The sequence below is a fragment of the Euprymna scolopes genome, chromosome 15, assembly GCF_053919585.1.
Source record: "Euprymna scolopes isolate OS-2025 chromosome 15, ASM5391958v1, whole genome shotgun sequence".
Classification (NCBI taxonomy): Eukaryota; Metazoa; Mollusca; class Cephalopoda; order Sepiida; family Sepiolidae; genus Euprymna; species Euprymna scolopes.
This window is the reverse complement of record NC_136496.1, coordinates 46,230,800-46,256,593: the sequence shown is the minus strand read 5'-3', so window position 1 is coordinate 46,256,593 and position 25,794 is coordinate 46,230,800. Positions and strand designations below refer to the sequence as shown.

The window sequence follows — 25,794 nt, the reverse complement described above, 5'->3', positions numbered from 1 at the left end:
GAATTACTTTGCAGTTTATTTTAGACACACAGAAATGGTTATTTTGCATGCACTTCAACATTATTCCTGCCAGCCGAAAAATGATCAGAGAAAAAATGAATTGAAAGGAATTATGTTCCTCCCAATCAAAACTAACAAAATATATAATATACCAATCCTCTAGTAGCCTCGTGCAATCTATATGAATTCTAGAGCAGGGTTTGTCAGTTTAGGGACATGGTTTAAAAGTGATTGGGGTTACCTTTGTTGTCAAAGCACAACACTTGCACGAGTCAACCATGTTTTTGACGTCTTTACTCATCATCGGACAATATAGGTAACTATGCAAAAAGCAATTCACTGTTTATTCCTGGGTGACCCACATGAAAATCTTTTTTGTACTGTTTTTCGTATGACGACAGTCTCGCTGTATAGTGTCTCTTATCTTTCACTGGAACATAGTCTTCACTGGGGATACTACTAATATTGTGTGTTAGGATTAGCTGTGATCCTATCGATATCTAGAAATTATTGCAGTGTAGTTTTTGTAAGTGTGCCACATGCTTTTTAAGTGCTCGTTTCAATGTGTTGATGAAACGTTCTACCTGGTCGTTTAATCGCGTGTTGTACTGACAGTTTCCATTTTTTTACAAAACGTATTTATTAATGCCGGATGAAAATAAAAACCGATTGCAGACGCATCAAAATCTCTGTTCCCGGCAGAAAAGCACTATGCATAGTTCGAGAAAGATGTTCTTGCTATTATCTTCATAGTTACAAAGTTCCATCAACAGTTACATGGAAGATTCTTTTGTATTGCAACCCAACCATAAACCTCTATTGACCATCTTTAGGGTGAAGAAAGGGTTACCCGTCTATACAGCAAACAAACTGCTGAGATAGGGAACTATTCTGCTGAATTACAATTTCAAGTTAGAGTACTTCTCCTCTGAGCAGATCGGACATGTGGACAGACTTTCAAGGTTCGTCCCGAGGAAAAGTGAACCTCTTCAGAACCCAGAAACTGCTTTCTTACGTACCGATAGTGAAATTAAAACCATGATGTGTAATACTGTCAGAAATCTTTCCTTCACAGGACATGAAATTAAATGCAAAGCATAAAAAAGACTTATTTATTAGTGCTACAAAATAGAAAATCACAAATACAGCAAAGAGTTTTTTTATGTGTGATAACGTCCTACTATGCAAGCAAATATCCGTCATACCAAAAGCATTAAAAAAGATTTTTATGTTGGTGTACCCAGGAATGAACAGAACGAATTGCTTCTTGCATAGTTACCTATATTGGCCGATGATGAGTAAAAACATCAAAAACATGGTTGACTCGTGCAAGTGCTGTGCTTTGACGACAAAGGTAACTTTTAAACCATGACCCCAAACCGACAAACAAATGCTCTAGAATTCAGATAGATTTCGTGAGATCATTAGAGGATTGGTATTATCTAATTGTGGTGGACAGCTACACAAACTGGCCATAAATGCTCAGATGTAAAAGATTCAATACAGGAGTAATTATTATTTTCCACCACATATTATTTGCCCGGTTTGGAGCTGTCGACTGATAATAAGTGGCAACAGAACTCAATTTATATCCACGGAGTTTTATGAGATGTTCCAAATTAATCATATCACAACTCCTCAGTATCACACGTGATTAAACGGGCAGGCAGAACACTTCATCGACACATTGAAACGAGCACCTAAAAAGCACGTGGCACACTTACAAAAAAGGCACTGCAAAAGTTACTACAGGTCTGTAGGATCACAGCTAATCCCAACACATCATTAGTAGTATCCCCAGCGAGGACGATGTTCCAGCGAAAGATAAGACCCATATTAAAAAAAGAAACTGTTGTGAAAGCAAACAAAATTGAGAAGGACTTCTAATTTTACTTAAGAAACGCTATGACACAGGAGAAAGTTTTCTACTACAAAGCATACAAAAACAATACGTTTTTCTGGGAACTGGGTATGATAGACAAAAATAGCGGAAATCTGGTGTACATTATTTAAGGTCCTTAATGTATGCATAAAACACACCTTAATCAGATAATAAAGCGTCTGTTGGATGATTCAAATTATGTACCTCACAAAGAAGAAGACGATCTATGACACTTCCGACATGAAACCACCCTAAGCAAGTGCAGAACGCCACTGATCGAGAAGGAAAAGTATCCTTTAACAATCGATCTAAAGATGAAAATGGTATCAATACCCCTTGCGGATTAAAGGTTTGGTAGGGGTTGTTATAGACTTTCCTATTCATTTATAATGGACTCTTCTAACCATTATAAAAATTTCTCATGTGCAAATATCATAACCTAACGCAATACTACAGACTCAACAATCGGTAAATATCAACGGCCTTTCATTGTATTCACATTCCTCTGCAATATATTCTTTCTACTTACAGATGTTATTCGCGTTTTAATGACCCTTTCCCAGGATCACGACAACTAGTAAGTTTATTTTAAACTGAGAATTAAACCGTATGAATTTACTTTGATAACTTGAAAGTATTATGCATACACAATTTTAAAAAATCTACCCAGTATGTGCAGTACTAATAAATAAACAAATATATGTTAACGGAGTTCAATCCTTTGATCAGAGGTGCAAAGTAATAAAAGTATGTTCTGATTCCATATTTTTTAAAAAAATTTGAGACAGAACAGGTGGATGAAGAAATTCTGGTCACATGATGTTTCCTGCTTGGAAATATAGTATTTTTTCAAGTGTGCACTCATTTGAATATTTGGTATGACAAAGTTTCTGTTATCCTAGGATATTTTTTTTTTTTTTTTTTACATGGGTGTCACCACTTATCAAGGCCCAGAGGCCACTCAAGGATAAGGGTTAATAGGTATACATTAGTCATTGTGATTTTAGCATAGTAAACAGTGGGAATTTTGTAACTTGGATTACTTAGGGGGACGATTCAATTAGAACTTGTTCACATTGGACTTTTTCTTTTTTTTTTTTTCATAGGTATCACCACATTATCAAGGCCAATAGGCCACTCAAGGATAAGGGTTAAAGAGTGTACAGTAGAAATTGGACAATATAGTAATCATTAGTAATGAAAATTTGTTAAATTTGATAACTTATATGGAACGGCTCATCAAGAACTTATTTACGTTAGACTTGAAGACAACCATATTGTAGTCAGCCGGAAAGCAGGAAAACGGAAGACAATTCCACAGGCGTGCAGTTCTAATAAAAAAGCTTTGTTCATGGAATCTACGTTTAGGTTTAGGCACAGATAAAGAGTGGGGGGAATTATTGATAGTGTTTACAGCTAGACGAGTGTTTCTTGTGAAAGTTTTGCGAGGGGGGACCATAGATTGAAGCTCAGTCGAACACTTTCTATGAAAATAACGATACATCAGAGACAAACTCGCAACATCTCTTCTGTGAGATAGAGGTTGCAAGGAAGAGAAAAGGACATCTCCTACGAGGCTACGAAGTCTATTTTGAACTCTATCAAGGCAGGACAAGTCCTTTCTAGCAGCTCCTGCCCAGATGTGGCAACAGTATTCCATCCTTGGACGTACCTGGCTCTTATATAAATAGAGAATTGCATCAGCAGTGAGATATCTACTGGATCGATAGAAAGATCCCACCATTTTTCCAGCGGCCTTGGCAACAGATTTGATATACGTGTTCCATTTAAGATCAGGAGTAATGGTCAAGCCCAGAAGCTTGTCAAAACTTGAGGCCTCCTGAAGACGAGAATCATTCATTTCAATTGATGCCAAATGGGGATCAGAATGTTGATGATGTAAAGAGAGAAGCTTGGTTTTAGATGCATTAAAAGTAACCAGCCACTCCTTTCCCCATTGTACTACATGCTCAAGATCAGAGGAGAGAGAATTGGAGAGAACTTGGTCGTTTACTGTCTTAGATGTGCTACCATAAATGGTAGTGTCGTCAGCATAAATGTCTACAAATGATGTAAGGATGTGATTTGGAAGATCATTAATGTAGATCAGGAAAAGAGTTGGGCCCAGGATGGACCCCTGAGGGACACCGGCATTAATACTGTGGGCTTCTGATTTTTGCCCCTCAACTACTACTCTTATGAACCTATCAGAAAGAAATGATTTAATAATTGAGAAGACATTTCCAGCTATACCATAGCTAGAGATCTTATGAAGTAAACCTTTATGCTATACCCTATCAAAGGCCTTAGATATGTCAAGAGCAATTGCCCTAGAAAGGTTGCTTCCGTCGAGAGATTTGCTAATCCTATGAGATATAACTGTAAGCACATCTGCTGAAGATCTAGCAGAACGGAAACCATATTGAGTGTCACTAAGAAGGTTATTTTTGTTGAGATGGTTGATTACTTCTGTATTTAACACAGATTCCAGCAACTTACTCATGACGCACAGGAGACTTATTGGCCTGTACTGAGAGGGAGATAAGCGATCACCTGAATTCTTAAATACAGGGCATACTGATGAAATTTTCCAGGGAGATGGGAAGCAATTCTCCTTACGACAACGTTTAAATAGTTTTGTAAGTATGGATATAACCGAAATATATATTTTCTACAATATATAAAATTAGGTCAACCGAATATTCAGTGTTAAACTCATATACCTAAGCATCTGACAAATATTTAATTGTGACGATCCAATTTTCCGTTTTTATTCTTTCACTATGTTCTTCAATATAGAAAACTGTTTTATGCAGTTTCTTTTCAAAATTATTATATCCGAGTAAAACTATTTTTTCAGATGAATGCCATGTTTGTCATCAGTAGCAAATGAAAATAAAAATGGAGGCCATATTTTTAATCAGCATCAAATTCAACTACTAATAGTAAATATATAAACTAATATATTCTTTCCTTTTTTTTTTCAAGTGCAAAATCGACTTTAAAATCTAGTGGTGGAATATCTTCTTCTCTTCTCAACAGCTTCTTTCTCACGGAACAGAGGTTACTAGTCTTTCTCTGCTCTATTGTTATTTTCATGCTAGTAGATCAACTGAGCTCCAATCTATGATTCTTATCCATAACAAAAATTCGTCTATAAATAATTTTCTTTTATTTCTTTGTGTTTATAAGACTGTTAATTATACGAAACATTCAGGACTTCAGCCCTTATTTGGGTTGTAATTTGAAATCTGAATAAACATTCTCAAAAACATATATATATATATATATATATATATATATATATATATATATATATATATATATATATATATAACAAGTCCTCTTTAAATCGTTCTTTTTAGAACTGGAGTTAAATATATTTTAAATATGTATTAAATATAATTCTATAAAGGCTCTAATTTATCTGTAACTGATAAACGATTGAGCTTAAAACTATTTGCAGATTTGGTAGAGTTCACATAAAAAAAAACTCTGTAGAATAGAATTATTTAGTTACAAGTGATGAACTTATCAAAAGGTCCCTTTCAACATGATTTATGAACTTTGTTCTTTACGTCTTCGTGCAACAAACAAGAGAAGGAGTTAAGAAATATGTTATTAAATATTGATGTGTTTGGAACGAAGACGGCGTTATGGTAAAAGTACAAACGTTCGGACGAGGAGAATTGGGTTTGTATTACTGTACACATAGATTCGAAAAAGTTGTCAAAAAACAAATATATAACAAATAAATGTTATCAAAGGCAAGATAAGTTACTTTTCTACCAAACTGGATATATTTTTCGTGTTTTTATTCAATGTAACATGTTTATTCAGCTCAAAAAACATAGTGTTTACCGATGTATTAGAAAATTCAAGATGGCGTCTGACTCCCTCTTTAACACGGTAAGTTTGGGAAAAGGTGTTATAAATAAAAAACTGGACAAAATACTGTTAAAAACTCGCTCAATATATGTTACCGTGACATAGGTTGATAAATAGTGGGCGGGTTTTTAATAGTATTCTTTCTAGTTTTTTATTTATAACACCTTTTCCCAAACTTACCGTGTTAAAGAGGGAGTCAGACGCCATCTTGAATTTTCCAATACATCGGTAAACACTGCATGTTTTTCGAGCTGAATAAACATGTTACATTGAATAAAAACACGAAAAATATATCCAGTTACGTAGAAAAGTAACTCATCTTGCCTTTGATAACATTTATTTGTTATATATTTGTTTTTTGACAACTTTTTCGAATCTATGTGTACAGTAATACAAACCCGGAGAATTTTATTTTGACAATGAATATGCGGATTGGAGTATTGAGTAAGTTCATAAGCCTCGTATTATTTGCAAGTATATAAATCGATTATTAAGAATTTGTCGTTACATTTAGGAATGAGTTCATGTTCATAACTGTCACCATCTTTATAAGTTGCCCATGTGCTGATGCCAGACTAAAAACGGTGGTCATTTGTGCGCCACAAAGTCAAGCAAATATGGAAAGATGAAGACATCACATCTCTGCAGTAATTCTTGTTGGTTGTTACTAGGACAGAATTCTTACATCTCTAAATGGGTTTCTTTCCTATGGAATCTAGTATTGCTTACAGTTATAGCAGGAATAAAAATTTATAGATTCGCTTGTTATTGAACTCGATTAGATAAGCTAAGCACAATAAGGACTCATCAGATCAATACCTATAAACAGAACCTCACCGGAGTTATAATTTATACTTATATATAAAAAGCACTGCATGTGTATGTCTGTGTGTCTGTGTCAGTGCGTGTGTATGTGTGTGAGCTTGTTCGCTATGGACCCAAAACGGCTGGACCGATTTTTTTACAATTTCACAGAAATATACTTTATACGTCTGGGAGTGTTCTTAGATAGGTTTTTTTATCGGAATGTCTCTGACAAATATCGAACATTGATAATCAAAGAAATCTCATTGAAGAAGAAACAGTTTGATTTTAACCAAAATATTACAGTGCATTTGAGAAATTTTATCACAGCACAAGCAGAAGGGCCTGACATGTAAAATCAACGGTAGATTCTTTTCTTAAAATATGCTGTTTCACTGATATCATGACCATAAAAGTATTGGAAGTATGAAATATTCGTTACTTCTCATTCAATACCGCGAATCGTCGAGTCTCTTTGCTAATATTATATATATATATATATATATATATATATATATATATATATATATATATATATAGAGAGAGAGAGAGAGAGAGAGAGAGAGAGAGAGAGAGAGAACGAGAGAGAGAGGGGGGAGAAAAGGGACAAACCTAATTATGTGTTCATATGACGTTATTAAAAAAAGCTTACTACCTTTCACAACACTATCCCCCTTTCTTTATATTTAACTGAACTTATATATATATATATATATATATATATATATATATATATATATATATATATATATATATATATATATATATATATATATATTACTAAAATTCAAAATGTCGTAATGGAAACATATTATAAGGTATTTACAGCTTCTCTTCCAATTCTCGGATTTTATTTTAATGTCAAAACGCACTTTATTTCCTTTTGACCGATTGATTGTTGCTATTTCTTCTGATGAGTTAAGGGCATAATAGATTCACTGATTGATATAATAATTAAGTGATTGATTTTACGCTATGAAACAGATACTGGCTAATGAAACAGATACTGTCAAGAATTGTAAATGTCAAGTGAATTAAAGGAATAAATTATAAGATGGTCAACACCATGAACTTTGGAATATAGTCTTTTGTCATTTATTCATTATATTGCTCTGTAATTACATTGAGCTTCTTAAATAAGGATTGGTATATATTATAAGAAAATATATTTCCACACAAATATATACATATATATATATATATATATATATATATATATATATATATATATATATATATATATATATATATATATATATATATATATAGTTAATTTTGTTGATTTTATTTGCGATAATAGCAGCATGGAAACGCCATCTTTGTATTCAAATTTATTTAAATGCTAGAGAGTTTCTTCCATTGCATACAAATGCTTGCACACATTTTTATACATGCAAATGCTTTGACACATTTTTATGCATACAAATGCTTTGACACATTTTTATTTTTGATATATATATTTTAATTTTATGTACATAAAAGTCTGCCAGGGGTTGAACTTACAACTAGATTGTCTGTAGTCTGGCGTTTTACCACTGAAGGCCTGATAGAAGATATTATAAAAATCAACCTGAACCAAGTGTACAAGTACAATGTCATATCTTCAACAATAAAATTCAAAATCCTTGATAAACTCTTACTAACATGGGACCACTCAAGTCCCAAGATGAAATTGATGGTGTCTCTGTGAGATTACTTCTTGGCCCCACTTTTGTTGAATATTACATAACACATATCAAAATAAAATCTTTTTCCACTCAAGAAACACAGCAACTATGTATTGCTATCGAATTTTACGAAAACATTATAAACCGGTAACAAATATTCAACACCCTCTCTGTTCTTACGTTTACTCTTCAATTAAATAATTAACAATAAAATCATGCTCCTAGATGTACTAATCGACTCTAATAACCCTTTGCAATACACAACATAAGCATATAATATACCTACCCACAAATAAAAGCTCCATCCTCCTTAATTACTACAAAAAATATAGAATAGCTCTAAAAAAAAAACTCATCCAATACGCACATATCATATCCTCCTATTATGAATCTGAGTTCCTCGTCATCAAGTTGTTGTGGTCCGAAATAAACACTAATGAAGACACAGACACAGATATTGTTTAGAAAAGATATTTGTATTTACAAAAAGACTGAATACATAGAAAACGAGAGTTGTAGTACTTAATGCTAGTGTGGTGTACTCCGAAATACTTGCACACCACGAAAGTTGGTACCTCGGAATATCATGTTCAGAAGAGTTCATATTTTGTGTAGGGTGAGTCCCACAACAATTCCTTTCCAAACCTTTTTACACTGTTACAAAGCCGGGGGGGGGGGGGTCTTTCTGGCGTTTATGAGTTTGTCTTGGACCTTGTGTGATATACACTATATCAGATATATTACATATATCACATATTACATATATCACATATTACATATATCACATATATCACATATTACCAATGTTTTAACATTTGATTTAAGGTCTGCATATCTATTAATTCCTAAATTACCTCCCAATTCCATTGCGCAAATTTGATTAATTTGGTATTTCTACGTTTATAGAAAGAAACTGAAGTGTTAGATGCTGATGTAGTCGGACCAACTTCGTATCTGTCGATCCTATTGCGGTTCGGGTTGGCTTTTGCTTTTTCCTTAAAGCTTCAATCTTTTATGTTTGTGATACAAAATAACTTTCTTTTTTTCTTTTTGTAACGCTTTTAATCTCTGCTCAATTTTTAATTGTTCTCATCATAGTTGCTTTATTTCTCGACGTCGTTTCGAATTAAGTGTGTTATTCATTTCAACATCTTTCTTGATTTACTGTGTTTTTTTTGGGGGTTTTTTTACATGGGTGTCACCACTTATCAAGGCCCAGAGGCCACTCGAGGATAAGGGTTAATAGGTATACATTAGTCATTGTGATTTTAGCAGAGTAAACAGTGGAAATTTTGTAACTTGGATTACTTAGGGGGACGATTCAATTAGAATTTGTTCACATTGGACTTTTTCTTTTTTTTTTCATAGGTATCAACACATTATCAAGGCCAATAGGCCACTCAAGGATAAGGGTTAAAGAGTGTACAGTAGAAATTGGACAATATAATAATCATTAGTAATGAAAATTTGTTAAATTTGATAACTTATATGGAACGGCTCATCAAGATTTATTTACGTTAGACTTGAAGACAACCATATTGTAGTCAGCCGGAAAGCAGGAAAACGGAAGACAATTCCACAGGCGTGCAGTTCTAATAAAAAAGCTTTGTTCATGGAATCTACGTTTAGGTTTAGGCACAGATAAAGAGTGGGGGGAATTATTGATAGTGTTTACAGCTAGACGAGTGTTTCTTGTGAAAGTTTTGCGAGGGGGGACCATAGATTGAAGCTCAGTCGAACACTTTCTATGAAAATAACGATACATCAGAGACAAACTCACAACATCTCTTCTGTGAGATAGAAGTTGCAAGGAAGAGAAAAGGACATCTCCTACGAAGCTACGAAGTCTATTTTGAACTCTATCAAGGCAGGACAAGTCCTTTCTAGCAGCTCCTGCCCAGATGTGGCAACAGTACTCCATCCTTGGACGTACCTGGCTCTTATATAGATAGAGAATTGCATCAGCAGTGAGATATCTACTGGATCGATAGAAAGATCCCACCATTTTTCCAGCGGCCTTGGCAACAGATTTGATGTACGTGTGCTCTTCATTTGATAAGTCTTTGCTTGTTTTTCATAGACAGCTTGAATTTGAAGGCTTTTCGTATGATACGTTTTCGTTTCTCGGACTTTCTTCAGCGTACATATATTCTGGGTTAATTTTCTTGCCAATCACAGTGCGATATGACTTGTGTGTTTTCTACAAAGTCGGTTTGTTAAATTTATTCAACATATGCAGATGTATACTTGAAAGATCCAAACAGTGTCCAACTGAAATTTCACTGTATTAAGTATCTTGAAGATTATGTATTTGCGTAAATTTTCATGCCTTTTAACTGGATTTTATATTATTTGTTTCGCATTTGCTTCTACAATGCGAACCTTTATGATCAAGCTTGCCACAATTTTGACAAGTTTTGTTCCGAAAAGAGCAAAATACTTCCCTATTTAATTCTCCACGTTAGATGCGTCGTCTTGTTAGTAATTTCGTCTGTTTTGTGTAGTCTGCTCGTTTTGAAAATGTTGGTAGCCATTTTCTTTTTTTCCTCTTTTTCAGGGAAGTATTTTTTTTATTAATACTGAGAATATAGTTCGACATATTCTTTCTCTCCTTTTTAGGGAAGTAATTTTAAGATTTATACTTTACTTTCCTGACGTATACTACGTCCGATTCGTCTATGTTTTAAAATCCCTCCTCACGCATACAACTCTTTGTCAGTCCTTCACAAGTTTCTGTAGAGTGAGATTGGTGTTGCTTTCGAGTTCACTAGAACTCTTCATCTAATTTCGGCACTCTTTGCTGATATTATTCTTTAGCGAAAATGAAACTTTTAAAATCATCTGCCGACAATTCTACTAGTCTAAAAGTCATTACAGTGCGTGTATACAAGCGACGCAAATGCTAAATCATCTCCGTCGTTCTGATTAGCCGAATTAAAACATTTCCATATTTTGTGGAACAATCGCGTACTGGGACTGAAAAATTTTGATACTTACTTCACGATTTCCGTGAATTCCATTTCCCTTAATTCTTTTTTTTTCATGTCAGGCCAATCTTTGCAATCGATGTTGAAAATGTTGCATACTTTTCTAAAAAAAAAAAAAAAAAGCGTAAACCATTCATTATTTATCGGGAATGTAGATAAAGGTCTCTATAGTGTCCGATATCCTGTTTTGTAAAAATGCTGTGTCAGGCTTTTGAAAAGTAATACTTGCTTTTTTGTATACGTTCTTCCATTTTGAACTGTTGTTTTTGTAGTTTTTATTGTTGTTGGATCAACTTCAATTTTCTGTTGTAGCATCTGTTGTTTTTTAGTTCTTGTTGTTGTTAAATCAGTTGTTGGATCTTCAGTTTTTAATACGAATTTAAGTGTAATGCTGTACGTTGAACAAAATTTACATTTTATTTTTCTCTGAGAGAAAAAATCTATTTTATTAGAGAAAATTTTGCTTACAGGTTTATTCTCTTGGTTTTGAATGGAAATGTTCATCAAGTATAGTCTGGAGAACTTTTTCCTTCAGTATCCGACAAAAATGATTATAGAAAGACTATGATACGAATATGCATTATATATACACTATATACTATATATATATGTATATATATATAATGCATATATATATATATATATATATATGCATTATATATACATTATATATATATATATATTCATTTATTTATAGTGCATCTTAACTAGACAAAGAAACCAAGATTTCAAAGTTAGATAAAAGGTGAAGTAAATCAAGTGCGTCAGATGCTTTATGTTTAGAATTTTGGCTCAACATATTTGATACCCAAGCAATGTCGGGTACATATTTTACTCTCTCTTTCTCTCTTTGTCTTTATCTTTCTCTATCTCCTTCTCTCTCTCTCTCTCTCTCTCTCTCTCTATATATATATATATATATATATATATATATATATATATATAAGCTCCAAATATTCAACATCAACATTGTTTTAATGTACGTTTCTGAGACAAATTTATTAAGTCTCTTCATCATCATAGATAAAAAGGAAACTCATCAATCACTGTTTAACATTAGTCAACGAATAGAATTCCTATTGGACCATAAATGTCTCAAAAACTAAGCCCATTTTTTAACAATTTTGGAACTTGTATACTTAATGATTATAATTTTATCTCTTTCAAAGTTACCATAAATGGAGAAATTCCTGAGAAATTTAGCATTTGTAAATCATTAAACTCCCTTTCTTTCCTTTGTTTAAATAAAAAAAACTTTTAATTACTAATTTTAAAGATTTTTAATTTTTTGAAATATTTTTAGTTACAAATTTTAAAGAATTTTAATTGTTTGGAAAATTTTAATTTCAAATTTACAAGATAAATTATTTAACAAAAAAGTGAAATTTCAATTTACTGACGTCACTACAATTCCCACCTCCTTAGCAACTTATACGCTACAGTAGATCAGCAGGCACAACCTCCCACACCTCTCAACTGTAGCTTACTTAGCATCATTATTTATTCCTATTCATAAATATAATATTTTCCATCATTAACCTATTTGATAAAACCTGGCATCATTCTCATCATCCCCTATATCTGCTTTTACACTATTAATTGCATCTAGGGATCTCTACTGTGTCGGGGTAGGATTTAGCTGCCTGTCGGGATTTAGCTGCCTGTCGGGTTTGTCGAGGGTGTCTACATCGTGGGGGCACAAGTGTCTGCAGTTCGCCAGAGCATTCACCATTAAAATACTTGTAGAACAGGCAGAGGGATGCAACATTTCGTCGATGGGACAGAGGCTGAAGCTTAGATACCAGTTCAGGGCCTATCAGATTGGCGACTCTCTTTTGAAACTGGTCTAGGAGCGAGAGACTAGTAGCAGATGCACCAGCCCAAATGTGACAGCAATACTCCATACATGGTCGAATGGTAGCCTTATAGAGGTACAGGATACTGTTGGGTGTTAGAGAGAGCCTACCTTCTTTGCAGCGGCCCTGGCAGTGCTTTCAATGCAATTGTTCCAACTCATGTTTCCTGTGAACGTTAGGCCAAGCAGTTTGAAAGATGTACTCTCATATAAAGAGTCACTGGCTATTGCTATTGGTGGCAGGGAAGGTTTCTTGTAATTATTGAAGGAAACCAGTTTAGTCTTGGCAGCATTGAATGTGACCATCCATTTTTGTCCTCATTCCACTATAGATTGGAGGTCATCCTCTAGTGTTTTTGCCATTTCTTTAGATATGTGTTCATTGGTTTTCCTGTCATGCCTGTTATAGAGTGTAGTTTCATCAGCATATATACCCATCTCAGAGGCAATTTTGTCAGGGAGGTCATTAATGAATATTAGGAACAATACAGGTTCAAGGATAGACCCCTGAGGCACTCCCACGTTTATATCATATTGTTTAGATGTATGACCGTCGAGGACAACCTGGATTTTTCTCTTATCTAAGAAGGATTTAATTATGTTAAGTATTCTACCAGTGATACCGTATGATCTAATTTTCCTTAGGAGACCCTCATGACATACACTGTCAAAAGCCTTAGATATATCTAGAGCTACCGCTCTGCCCTCCCCGCTTTGTCCAGTGACTGGTATATACGTTCAGAAATTACAGTGAGGATGTCTGCTGTGGAACGGGCTTGTCTAAATCCATATTGTTTGTTAGTCAGAAGTTTAGCATCTGTAAGGTGACGGACTAGAGCATGGTTAACTATGGTCGCTAATATTTTGGTGAAAAGTTGGAGGAGGCTAATGGGGCGATAATTTGATGAGTCAGTTCTTTCGCCAGAATTCTTGAATACTGGTACCACAGAAGCAGTTTTCCAACAGCCTAGCAAGATTCATTAAGGCATTTGTTGTAGAGTTTGGAGAGAACTGGAGCTACTTCGGCTGGGATGAGATCGGGTCCACATGCTTTTGAAGTGTCAAGATTTTTATGATAGCATGCACCTGAGCAGGGGTGATTTTTAGATCGCATAGCATGGCGTCTGTCCGCAAAGGAAAGTCAGGCAGGGGGTGGTTGGAAGGGTCCAGTGTGGACTTTGAGGCAAACTGACTGGCAAGCATATTAGCCTTGTCGGTTGCTGAGCAAACAACCTCGTGATTGTTGGCTAGTGGAGGAATTGTTGATTGTCCACTGTTGCAGATTTTCCAGAAGTCAGGAGTTCCTAATTTTTGTGCTTCGATGCGTTTTTTAGTGGTTTCAGTAAATTCTCTCTTAGCTGTTGCTATTTCTTTCTTAACATTACTTCTAGCTTCTATATACTTCTGTCTGTTTGAACTGGACTTATGTCAGTTAAATCTGTGTTATGCATGCTGCCTTTGAGCAATGGCAGATGTGCAAGTAGAAGTAAACGATTGGTGAGAGTGGGTCCTGCTATAAAATTCACGATGGGTGCCCTGGATTCTGCATAGGCGTCAGATCTTGTGGGATTATTCATTCTATATACCTTCACAAGCATATTTGATACTACGGATATCAGCCTATATAGAGATGATGGACTAGCTATAATAAAAGATTCCAACAAAGTCAAGGGAGATAACTTTAAGAAAATCATCTAAAAGGAAATGAAAAAATTAGGCCTAAAAGTAGACGTACTAGCTAACATAAAAATAACAAACTTTCCGAACGTCACATTAAAATAAAAACATATATGAACACTACTTAAAAGATAACACTAATACAATATACGTAAACCCTAAGTCCAATCACCCACCATCAATTATAAAACAGATTCCTAACTCAATCATAAGTAGACTCAGCAGTAACTCAAGCGATGAAAATGCATTTAACAGGTCAGCCAATATCTATGAAACAGTCCTAAAAAATAGTGGATACAAAAATATTGATATCAAATATAAGCAACAAAACACCAATAACTATAATAAAATTAAAAATAGAAGAAAAAGAAATATAATCTGGTATACGGCGCCATACAATCAAATTGTAAAAACAAAACTTGGCAAGAAATTTCTAGATCTTATCTTCCCTGCAACCAATCCCTTACACAAAATTTTCAATAAAAATAACCTAAAGTTATCCTACAGCTGCTGCCAAAATTTAGAGATGATAATTAAAGCACATAATAACAAAATATTAAATAAAAGCAATGAAAACAACAACAAAATAACAATAAAATAGTGGACACCATAACAAAAATAAAACACAAAGGACACATATGTAACTAGTAGAAATAATAATAATAATAATAATAATAATAATAATAATAATAATAAACCAACTCTGGACAACGACAACCATACTAGAAATAAAAATACTAATAACGAACAAGGTAAATGCAACTGTAGATACCGCACACTTTACCCACTTCAAAATAAATGTCTAACCAAAAGAATAGTTTACCAGGCCACAATATTTGCGAAAGAAACCCTGAATAACAAGAAATATTACGTAGGTGTGACTTCCTTAGATTTCAAAACTCGATATTATGACCACAAAAGTACATTCAGTAATAAAAAACACCGTATGAAAACAACTCTAGCAAACAAATACTGGGAACTCAAGAAAATCAGACGTTCGCCAGTAGTCGAATGGAAAATAGTAAGACAAGCAAACACATGTAGATACCTAGACGATCCATGTAGATTATGCCTTCATTAAAAATTTGCTATCCTATACTTTAAAGAACCCCAATATCTATTAAAGTATAGGAGAGAAATAGCGAACAACTGTGTTCACAGGATAAAATTTACTCTAGGATAGAGATACAAAATAATTTTAAAACTAACAATAACAATAGAAAATAAACAAATAAAAAAATAAATAAACATACATGTACATAAACTATCACACACACACCTTTGACCTGTAAGTCCCTGCTCATTGGCTGATTAGGAAGGGTGTGGTGGAAACTAGAAAGCTGATTGGTTAACTAAAAACTCAATGGAAGGTGTGTATATAAAAACGCGAGACAACCACAAAATTCTTGCATAAGTCTGATGAATCCTAGCGTGGATGAAACGCGGAATATTCTGTATAGCTTAATCGCCATATATATTTTATAACTTACTACCTAGCTCTACCTACGTATTGAGCACTGTTGAAGTAAATGCTGAAGGTTTACGCATAAATTTATACTTTCATATATTAATTTATGTGATCAGATGAAGTAGTTATACACACACACACACACACACACACACATATATATATATATATATATATATATATATATATATATATATATAGAGAGAGAGAGAGAGAGAGAGAGAGAGAGAGAGAGAGAGAGAAAGAAAGAGAGAGAGAGTGTGTGTGATAACTCAGTTGTCGAACGTTTCGGTAGTCAAACAACTCGATGTTCAAACCAAAAGTTGGAGATTTTCTTGTCTTAGTAGTCAAACGAAATTTCAAAGTTCGAACCATTTGCTTTGTTTCAAATATAAACAAGCAGCAGTGCTCCTCAATGGAATGTTGTAATTCATACTGTTGTGATACTTTTGAAGTGTAGTGTGAGGACCCAACACCACTTTGACGACATTGCCATGCATGTCTGAACTTTGCAATGAGAGTTATATTTAGAACAGCATCATCGCAACCCCTTAGACAGTTTAGACAGTGTCTGAATTACTTTTAGCCCATCAGCATGGCATCAGAAACACACAATTTGATTGATCGACCCCCTTTTTGCATGGAACGACAAAGGTGTCCAAAAAGTGAAAAAAAAAAGTCAGTAAACTTCAATACAATGAATGAAGCAGACATATCTCGGGATGACAGTAATTAATTGCGGAAAAAAAAAATTGTTGTTCAAAGGATCAGTCTAGCATCATGTAAAGATTTTAGAAACAAAGAAGAAATGGATATTCTTTTACCATGGGATAAAAAGAAAGAAAGGAGAAATAAAAGCAGTAAAGTGAGTTCAAAACGGATAACTACAAACAACAATCAAATTTAAAAAGGAACTGATAGAGAAATTTGAAAAAGGAATACGTGTGTCAGCGCTTGTAAAGGAATATGAAATTGCAGTGCAATTAAATGTATAAAATCTTTCAAATTTACAGATAAAAAGAGACTTTTTAACTCTGAAGGCAATTAATTCTATTTCAGTTAATTTAAAGGGGAAATATCGTTTCGGTTGTCAATAATTTCAGTGTTTGAACAAACATCTGGAAAAATTATGGTCGAGTGCCGAGGTATCACTATATATATATATATATATATATATATATATATATATATATATATATATATATATATATATATATATAAAATGAAAATTACAAGTGAATTTACCAAAATGATCCAAGATGGTAAAATTAAAGTAAATTATAAATATTAAAGAATTAATATTTATAAAATTATCTCAGCCAGATATAAAAGCTTGATAAAACCAAATAGGAAATAGAGCTTATAATATATATATATATATATATATATATATATATATATATATATATATATATATATATATATGTGTGTGTGTGTGTGTGTGTGTGTTATTTTAGTAAAATATGTTTTTCCAATTATATTAAACTCTTTGTGCACACAAATTCTTTCTGTTTAGAAGCTCAATGTATGTTAAATATAATAACAGAGCGCATATATATATATATATATATATATATATATATATATATATATATATATATATATATACATCATTCAACCACGGTAGTGGTTGAATATATGCTTAAGTCCGAAATTGAATGAATCGAGACACATTCAAACCCCCACCACTAATTCCGTTCGCAACCAAATTTCAAACAGGTTATATAGTTGGATAGAAGACCTCATTAGCTACATTTTGAAAAAAAATTTCGAAAATTGGTTCAGTAGAAAAAAAGTTACAACAAAATATGTGGGTTCACAAACAGGAGAGTAAGTACATAAGTGACTAACGCTTTTTTTATTTTGCATAACTTTTTTTTGTATATAAATATTTTTTACTGCGATTTTGCCAATATGACATGTTAGCGTAACGGTTAGAGTACCGGGGTTGGTGGAAAGATTTTAGGTTCAATCCCGTGTATCGTTTTTTTTTATAATTAAAAAACCGAACTTTTTTTAATAACTAATATTTTTAACTCTCCTTATGATTTTATAGCGAAAAATGGTGAATTTATCGATTAAAAATATTAGTGAATTTTCTGATATACATACTCTTTGAATGAACTCAAATTTTTCGTTATCACATTGGATGAAAAATGTAGTCATTACCCCTAACAGCCTTGCCTCCTGCGAAAGTTTCAATTTCTGTCCACTCAGAAAAAGGTCACCAAGTTGGCAATTCCTTTTATATGTAAACAAGATCATTTCTGTTTTACGGCTACTGAATTCTAATTCATTTCGATTAGACCATTTATTAGGAATATTTAATGCCATTTTGGCAATGCGTCTGACCAATGATGCTTTTGAACCCGCGACCAGCACTGCGTCACTGCGATGTCATCAGCATCAGCCTGGGCATAAATATTCCTATTTTTAAACTCCTTTAAAAGAGGATTCAGCATACAGTTCCATAGTAAAGGTGATAAAATCCCACTTTTGGGGTTTCATTTAACTACTTCCCTTTTAACAGTTGCCCTCAGTAGTTCTACTTGAACTGTTCTGTGCCTCACCATATACTCAATCCATCGGATGAGTACTGGTGGCACATAGAGTTCTCGTAGCGACTTGAACATACTACTGAAGGGTATGTTGTCAAAAGCTCCAACGATATCTAAAAAGACACCGAGTGCCGTCTTCTTTTTTGTTAGTTTACGCTCTATACAGATCACGAATTCATGAACCGCAGTCTCGGTAGAGACCCTGGCTCGGAACTACTGTGATTGAATGATAAATATTGCATAAATGTGTGTTTGAGAGCTAATTTTTTTTTGACAATCATTAATAAATATTATAAATTTATATATTAATACAATAGCAATGCCTGGAAAAATCATGAATTATATGGAAAAATGCGCGCATGAAAAGTAATATTCTTAAGATTTTATTAAACCTGAAAAAGTAAAGAACAAGATATTCTAGTAAAGTAAAAAATAAGAATTTTTTAGACTTAAAATATTGCAGCTAAAAATAAAATTTGAATTTTATAATTTACATAAAAATTAATAATTTTATTATATCATAATTAGGATCATTTAATTCATTTTTATGTAAATTATAAAATTATTAATTCCATCTACTAACTAACTAACTAATGAATTAATTTTATTCAAACAATTTTCACTACATAAATATATGCAAATAATAGGGGGAAAATAAGTTAAATCCAGCGACTGGCACCCTTTCTAACTCAACAATAAACAACAACATATGCAAACAATAAATGAAATATTTATCAATATTCAAATTTTATTTTTAGCTGCAATATTTTAAGTCTAAAAAATTCTTATTTTTTACTTTACTAGAATATCTTGTTCTTTACTTTTTTAGGTTTAATAAAATCTTAAGAATATTACTTTTCATGCGCGCATTTTTCCATATAATATATATATATGTATACACACACACACACACACACACACACACACACACACATATATATATATGCAGAGACAGACAGATAGAGACAGAGACAGAGACAGAGACAGAGAAAGAGACAGAGAGAATAAACAATCTCCCTGACATTGCCTGGGTATCAAATATTTAATCAATGGTCATTTCCTTGATAATACACTATAAAAATGAAAGTAACATCAGGAGTTCTGTATTCTTATTTAGTAAATACCCAAGCAGCAATACAACTACTAGTACATATGAGACTTAATGATAGAAATTAAGTCATTCAAATCTAATGAAATTATGATCTGATTTTGAATTATATATATTTTACTTATATTATTATATAATTTCTCATCTATGAAGATGAGAAATTATATCAACATTTTAGTAAATATTACACATATTGTTAAAAAAGAAAGACAGATAATACACTAGGTTCATCTCAAATAAGGATAAGCTTAAAAAATCCTCACTGGACGAAAAAATAACTGATTATTTTATAATATTGCATTTTGTTTGATTTGTGTGCAACTACGTTAATAAATCAACACAGCCTATTAAAATGAAAGCAATGCGCCTGTTTTTTGTTTGTTTGTTTGTTTGTTTATTTGTTTGTTTGTTTGTTTTTAAATTATTTAAGGAATAAGGAATTTAACATTTAAATGTACAGAAAATATTAAATAATTTAAAAGTAAAAAATAAATCAGGCTAATATAAAGAAATAGGAAAAATCTGGAACAAAATTTTTTTTTATGTAACTGTGAAGAAGAATCTTATAAATTCTTAATGGCTTTCTTTTTTAATTGTTCAAAGAAAAATAGGAGCGTGTCTTCTTGTATACATATTTCTTAGACAACAACTTTCGTCTGCATGTGTATATATTCTTTATGTACTCTCTTTCCTTAACTGTTAACTACATAAATTTGCAGTGCGCACATACATTTCTACGGAAATAATTACCCATTGAAGCATAATGAGAAAGTACAGAGTTAACTCCCTTACGTAAAATCTAAGTTGGCTGGTGATCAGTCTCGAGTAGCTAGTCAGCAGACGAACAGCTGAGGAAGAAGTGTTGCTTGTCAATTTCAGTGAAGAGTGAGTTGAAATGTCTCGACGAGCATCTGTATTCAGCTTTCTTGGAGTTTCCGAAGAAGATATCCACAGGTAAGTTGCTTTTATTCACATTTGGAAAATGGTTCCTTTTATTATTATTATTACTGCTAACACTTTTTAATTGTTGACTTTCATACTGACGACCGGGCACGCAATTCAATCATTTCACTTACAAATATTTCACTCAACAAACTAATAAAGTTGAGTCACTTTTAATCTCCACCTGAAGGACATTTCCATATCAACAATGTTAATAAGTTAGAAGAAAAACGTCAATCATTGTAAAAGAATGACAAATGTTGTCTGCCATGACAATTTATCATTTTATACTTTAGCAATTTGTTTAAAAAGTTAATTTACAACTAAAATAATTTCTTTCTACTCAGTTTTTTTATTTTTTCAAGGACGGTATTTTTGTTTAATATTCAAAATGATGCTCAAATCAATGATTCTTTCTTCACATCTAATGGAATAAATTTATTATATTTTTAAGCACACAAAATTTTTAATTAAACATTCAATTTTATACAAGTTAAAATTTTAATGTAAAAATTGTTGGAATTTTATTCTAACTCATCTGCTTGTAATTGTAAATTCAAACAAAAATCTCTATAGATTTTTATCCTGACCATGAGAAAGTTTGATTAGCTTAACAGGCCGAGAGCAGGCTCAAAGTGTTGCTTCAAATAATGACTGTGAATAGGTAACTCACAATGATGCAACATCGACAGATTTTGTAAACAATTCATTTTTTTTTAGATTTTAATTTTAGTAAAGGCTTTCCTATAATAAAAAGGGGAAAATAAACACAATGAAAACTTAAGTATTTTATTTTGCCTTTTTCCATAGATAAAATTAAAAAAGTATTACAAGCAAAAAAAAAAGTTTAAAAAAAACATTCACTATAAAGATTTTCATTTCTTATTTTAGTATATCATTAATTATACTTAATATAGGAAAATAGGATGGTTAAAATGTGACTTATAATGCAATTGCACTTCAAAATTATATTTATACAATACAAATAAAAAATGATATGCTTGATAGTTTTAGAGATGAGGATGAATTATTTTTATTAGATGGAATTTTTTGACTACTGTTCTCATCTTGGATGCTATTCTCACAATGTTTCAGTCGATGTAACCTTCTTCAAGTGCATCTTGTTGAATTCGAGAATTTGTATGGATTTTTAGTATGAATATTTAAAGCACAAGAGTAGGTTGTTCTCGTTCTATTAATCATGACCTGATAGAAATCTTAAGTGATTCATGATTATATGTTCTTAGTATTGTTAATTAATGATCATATTTTAAGAAAGGTTTCCATAATTTATTCTTCTGTTTTATTCATTTATGAACTTAAGATTGAACTTTGGGAAAACTATCACTTAGAACTGATTATACGCAGCACTTTTATCCGTTGCATCGCAGGTTCATGTAAGAATAACATTTAACATGAGATTAGTATATAGTCGAAATAATATAAATTAATATCATATTTTTTTAGTTTTTGTATTTTTACAAATTCTATACATACGATAGATTTGTAAATTTTACGTTGTAACATGTTTAAATTTCATTTAATGCCAAATACAATGTGTGTGTGTGTGTGTGTGTGTGTGTGTGTGTGTGTGTGTGTGTGTGTGTGTGTGTGTGTGTGTGTGTGTGTGTGTGCGTGCGTTGACAGGGATCAAATGAAAAGGATTTATCTTCGAAAAGTCTTACATACTCCAAAAAAACAAACAGAAATTTCTTATTATCAAAGTTATTTTCGTCATTTAAATTTATCCATTGAATTTTTTACATTTGTTTGCTCCAAAGTAAGATCAGATTGAATTGATCCTTTAATTCTTTCACGCACACACACACACACACACACACACACACACACACACGCACGCACGCACGCACGCACGCACGCACACACACACACACACACACACACACATTATACCTTAGTAGAATACAAAATCTATGACATGATAGCGTGATATAATGTAATCATGATCCAAAAATCAACATCAACAAATATTTTGTGTACTCATGTTTCAGAAACAAAAAGTAATATTGTTTCTGGATTTGTTATTCTTATTAACAATTCCATTTTGATGCCAACCTGTAAGAAAGTAATGAGATTTTTAGTGACGAAGATTATGCGAAATTCTGAAGCAAATGTACACAAAAATATTTATTGATCTTGAATTTTTTGTACTATGATTTCATAATGTTTATTGCATAATACATTTTCTATTTTACTGTATGAGCTCTATTTGAATCCTTTGACCAGAATTATCATTTCCTACGCTGATGATTGCATAAGCATGCAATACTAGTATCTGTAAGTAACAATTATTAATATTTATTCACAATATATATATATATATATATATATATATATATATATATATATATATATATATAAACATATTATATATATGTTATATATATAGATATATATGTTATATATATATATATACACATATATATATATATATATATATATTATATATATATATATAAACAACTGTTTTATGGTCTCACAACTCATCAGTGTGGCTAGATGTAGCGAATGCATCAATTCCAAGATTTAACATCCTGACGTTAGTCAATGGCAAGCATGACTAATAATGTAGGATTCTCTAACATCTGAGCTAATGAACCTGCTGCTACTGTAAATAGAAGAAATCATATCGTTTTCAAATTAAATTTATTTATTTGTTTACATTTTAAAGTACTGATAACTGAAAGGGATCAATTTTTTTCACAAAAGAATATTGTATTACACTAAGTGAACTCCATCATTTCTTCTTCCAAAATGTTTCATTCATAAGGAAGCGGATATCTAAATGAATAAATGACAAAGACGTTTTTCCATTAATCACTATTACCTGACCATTAAAACGACTTACCGTAATTTACATTAATAATAATGCAACACGATACTTTGAAATACAGTATATAGAGTATTGACAAAAAACATACATTCATATATCTGCCTAATTGGCACGACTTCCTTTTAAACAGTCTATAATAAATAATTGCTTGCTGTTATTCATTTATAATTTTATTATCCTATTTTCACTATAAACAGTTTTATCGATATTAAGAGTAATTATTTAAATAATTGAATAATATGAAAGAATAAATAATAAACCCCTTTTTTATTAAATATGCTCATTAATTATCTAATCAAGCGATTTAATTTAAATGAAACTAATAAATCTTAACTAGCTAGAAAGATATACCGATGAGACATAAGAGTCACAGAGAAGAGGGGGATGACGTTAATAAAAGCGCGAAAATTTGGCATCCTTATCACTCCCTCTTCTTCTCCCTCTCTCTGATTTCCTCCTCTCTTTCTCTAGCAACAACAAATTTTTTTATAGCATATTCTTTTTTATTTATAAGATAAAAGAGCCAAAAAATTATTAATACACGTAAAACGTAAAATTGAATTTTACGTCTGAATTTTTTTTATTATTTAAAGTTTTTTTTTTCATTTTTTAATAAATCCAGTTATCAACATTTCTTCCAATAAATAAATGAAAAAAAAATAGCAATGCTGGCCTTTCTTATTTTAGTTAATTTTCGTTCAGTTTACATGACTGAAATAAGAAAATGAGTATTTTTCAGACTATTCTTTCAACAATAGTATAAAAAATAATTCCTTCATTTAGAGTTAATCTTTATTTCAATCGCGTAAATGATTTAGAGTGAAATAGATTTCAACGTTATTCATAACCAATTTATTTATTTTTTGACGAAACCAAGTTTTAGTAAAAACAAAAAAAAAAATAAACATTAAAAACCTTGTTATGTTAAGTTTCATTGTACTCATATAATTATAAATATTATGTCAGAAAAGTATAGTTCCCATCTAAACAAATCGAAAAAGAGGCTAGATAAGGAAAAACGACAACTCAAGGTTTCTGTGTATCAGAATTTTTTGTGAATTTTTGACACCCCTGACACAAAACTGCGAATAAAATATAACAAACTCGTAATTTCTTTTTTTAAAGTGGGTTGTTTATTTTCTTTATGGAATATACTTCCAAAATAAACTATTAAATTTGTTTAAAAAATAATAGAAATATATATATATATATATATATTTTTTTTTTTTTTTTTTTTTAAAAACAGTGTTCATGCAGCCATTTTTTACGTAATGGAATCAATTGAATTTTACGAGTTAAATTTTTTTCAATTTTTAAACCTTAAAAACTACCAAAATTTTTCTATTGGTTCAATTTTTAAGATATTTTCAGATTCAATGTGAAATTTTATGCTCTTTCCAATAAACCGAATATAATATTCTAGACAAGCGTTTTTTTGTTAAATTCATCCCTCCCATTTTGAAATGTCTATTAAAATGAAAATAATTAATTTTCTCACCTCAAATTTATGTATCACAAATTGAAGATAAAAGATCGATAAATAAAATAAGCTAATTTAAAACAAAAAAGAACTGTTATTTGCAAATTTACCTGTAAAGCCCAAAATTTAAAACCTTTTTTTTTAAAACACGTTGAATTTTTTTTAAGTGACACTTTATAATCTTGTTATATTGTTCAGAAAATTTCGTACAATTACGACAATTTTTTCTATTTCATTCAATGTTTTTTTTTTTTAGATATTTGAAAAAACATTCGCTCCATAAAGAAGAAATAAAATATATTAAATCAAAAATTCATGTATTTCTTTAAGAGAATAAAAAAAATAAAAAATCGGTCGACTGATCTTTTGTTTAACGGCAAAAACTGATAAGTGAAATGGGATCATTTTCATATACTAATTTTTGTTTACAGCACGCAATAGAAAAGACATTAATTCTGGCGCTTAAATCCACCGAAGATGTCAACTCGAAGAAAAGCAGACATTTGTCTCCCTTTATTTCAACTGTGAAAAACATTTGTGTCGCGTTTTTTTATCCTTGCTTAAAAAAGTATTTTATTTAAGAAGGACATGGAATATAAAATATAAATATGGATAAATTCTTAA

General features: G+C 31.7%; 1 protein-coding gene across 20 annotated transcripts in view; it reads left to right on the top strand.

The window, feature by feature from the left end:
• Positions 1 to 25,794, top strand: part of LOC145293809 (potassium channel subfamily T member 2-like) — a 659,145-nt gene that overhangs the window by 301,538 nt on the left and 331,813 nt on the right. For 3 of the 20 annotated variants that reach the window (XM_080140406.1, XM_080140409.1, XM_080140407.1), the window contains one exon: positions 20,614 to 20,848. The exons of 14 other annotated variants lie outside the window; for them this stretch is intronic. In XM_080140406.1, coding sequence (XP_079996532.1) covers positions 20,790 to 20,848 — 59 coding nt within the window. In that variant the 5' untranslated portion in view covers positions 20,614 to 20,789. Of the gene's footprint in view, positions 1 to 20,613; positions 20,849 to 25,794 lie in introns of those variants that run through there. 3 more of the 20 variants (XM_080140415.1, XM_080140412.1, XM_080140408.1) reach the window with 2 other exon arrangements.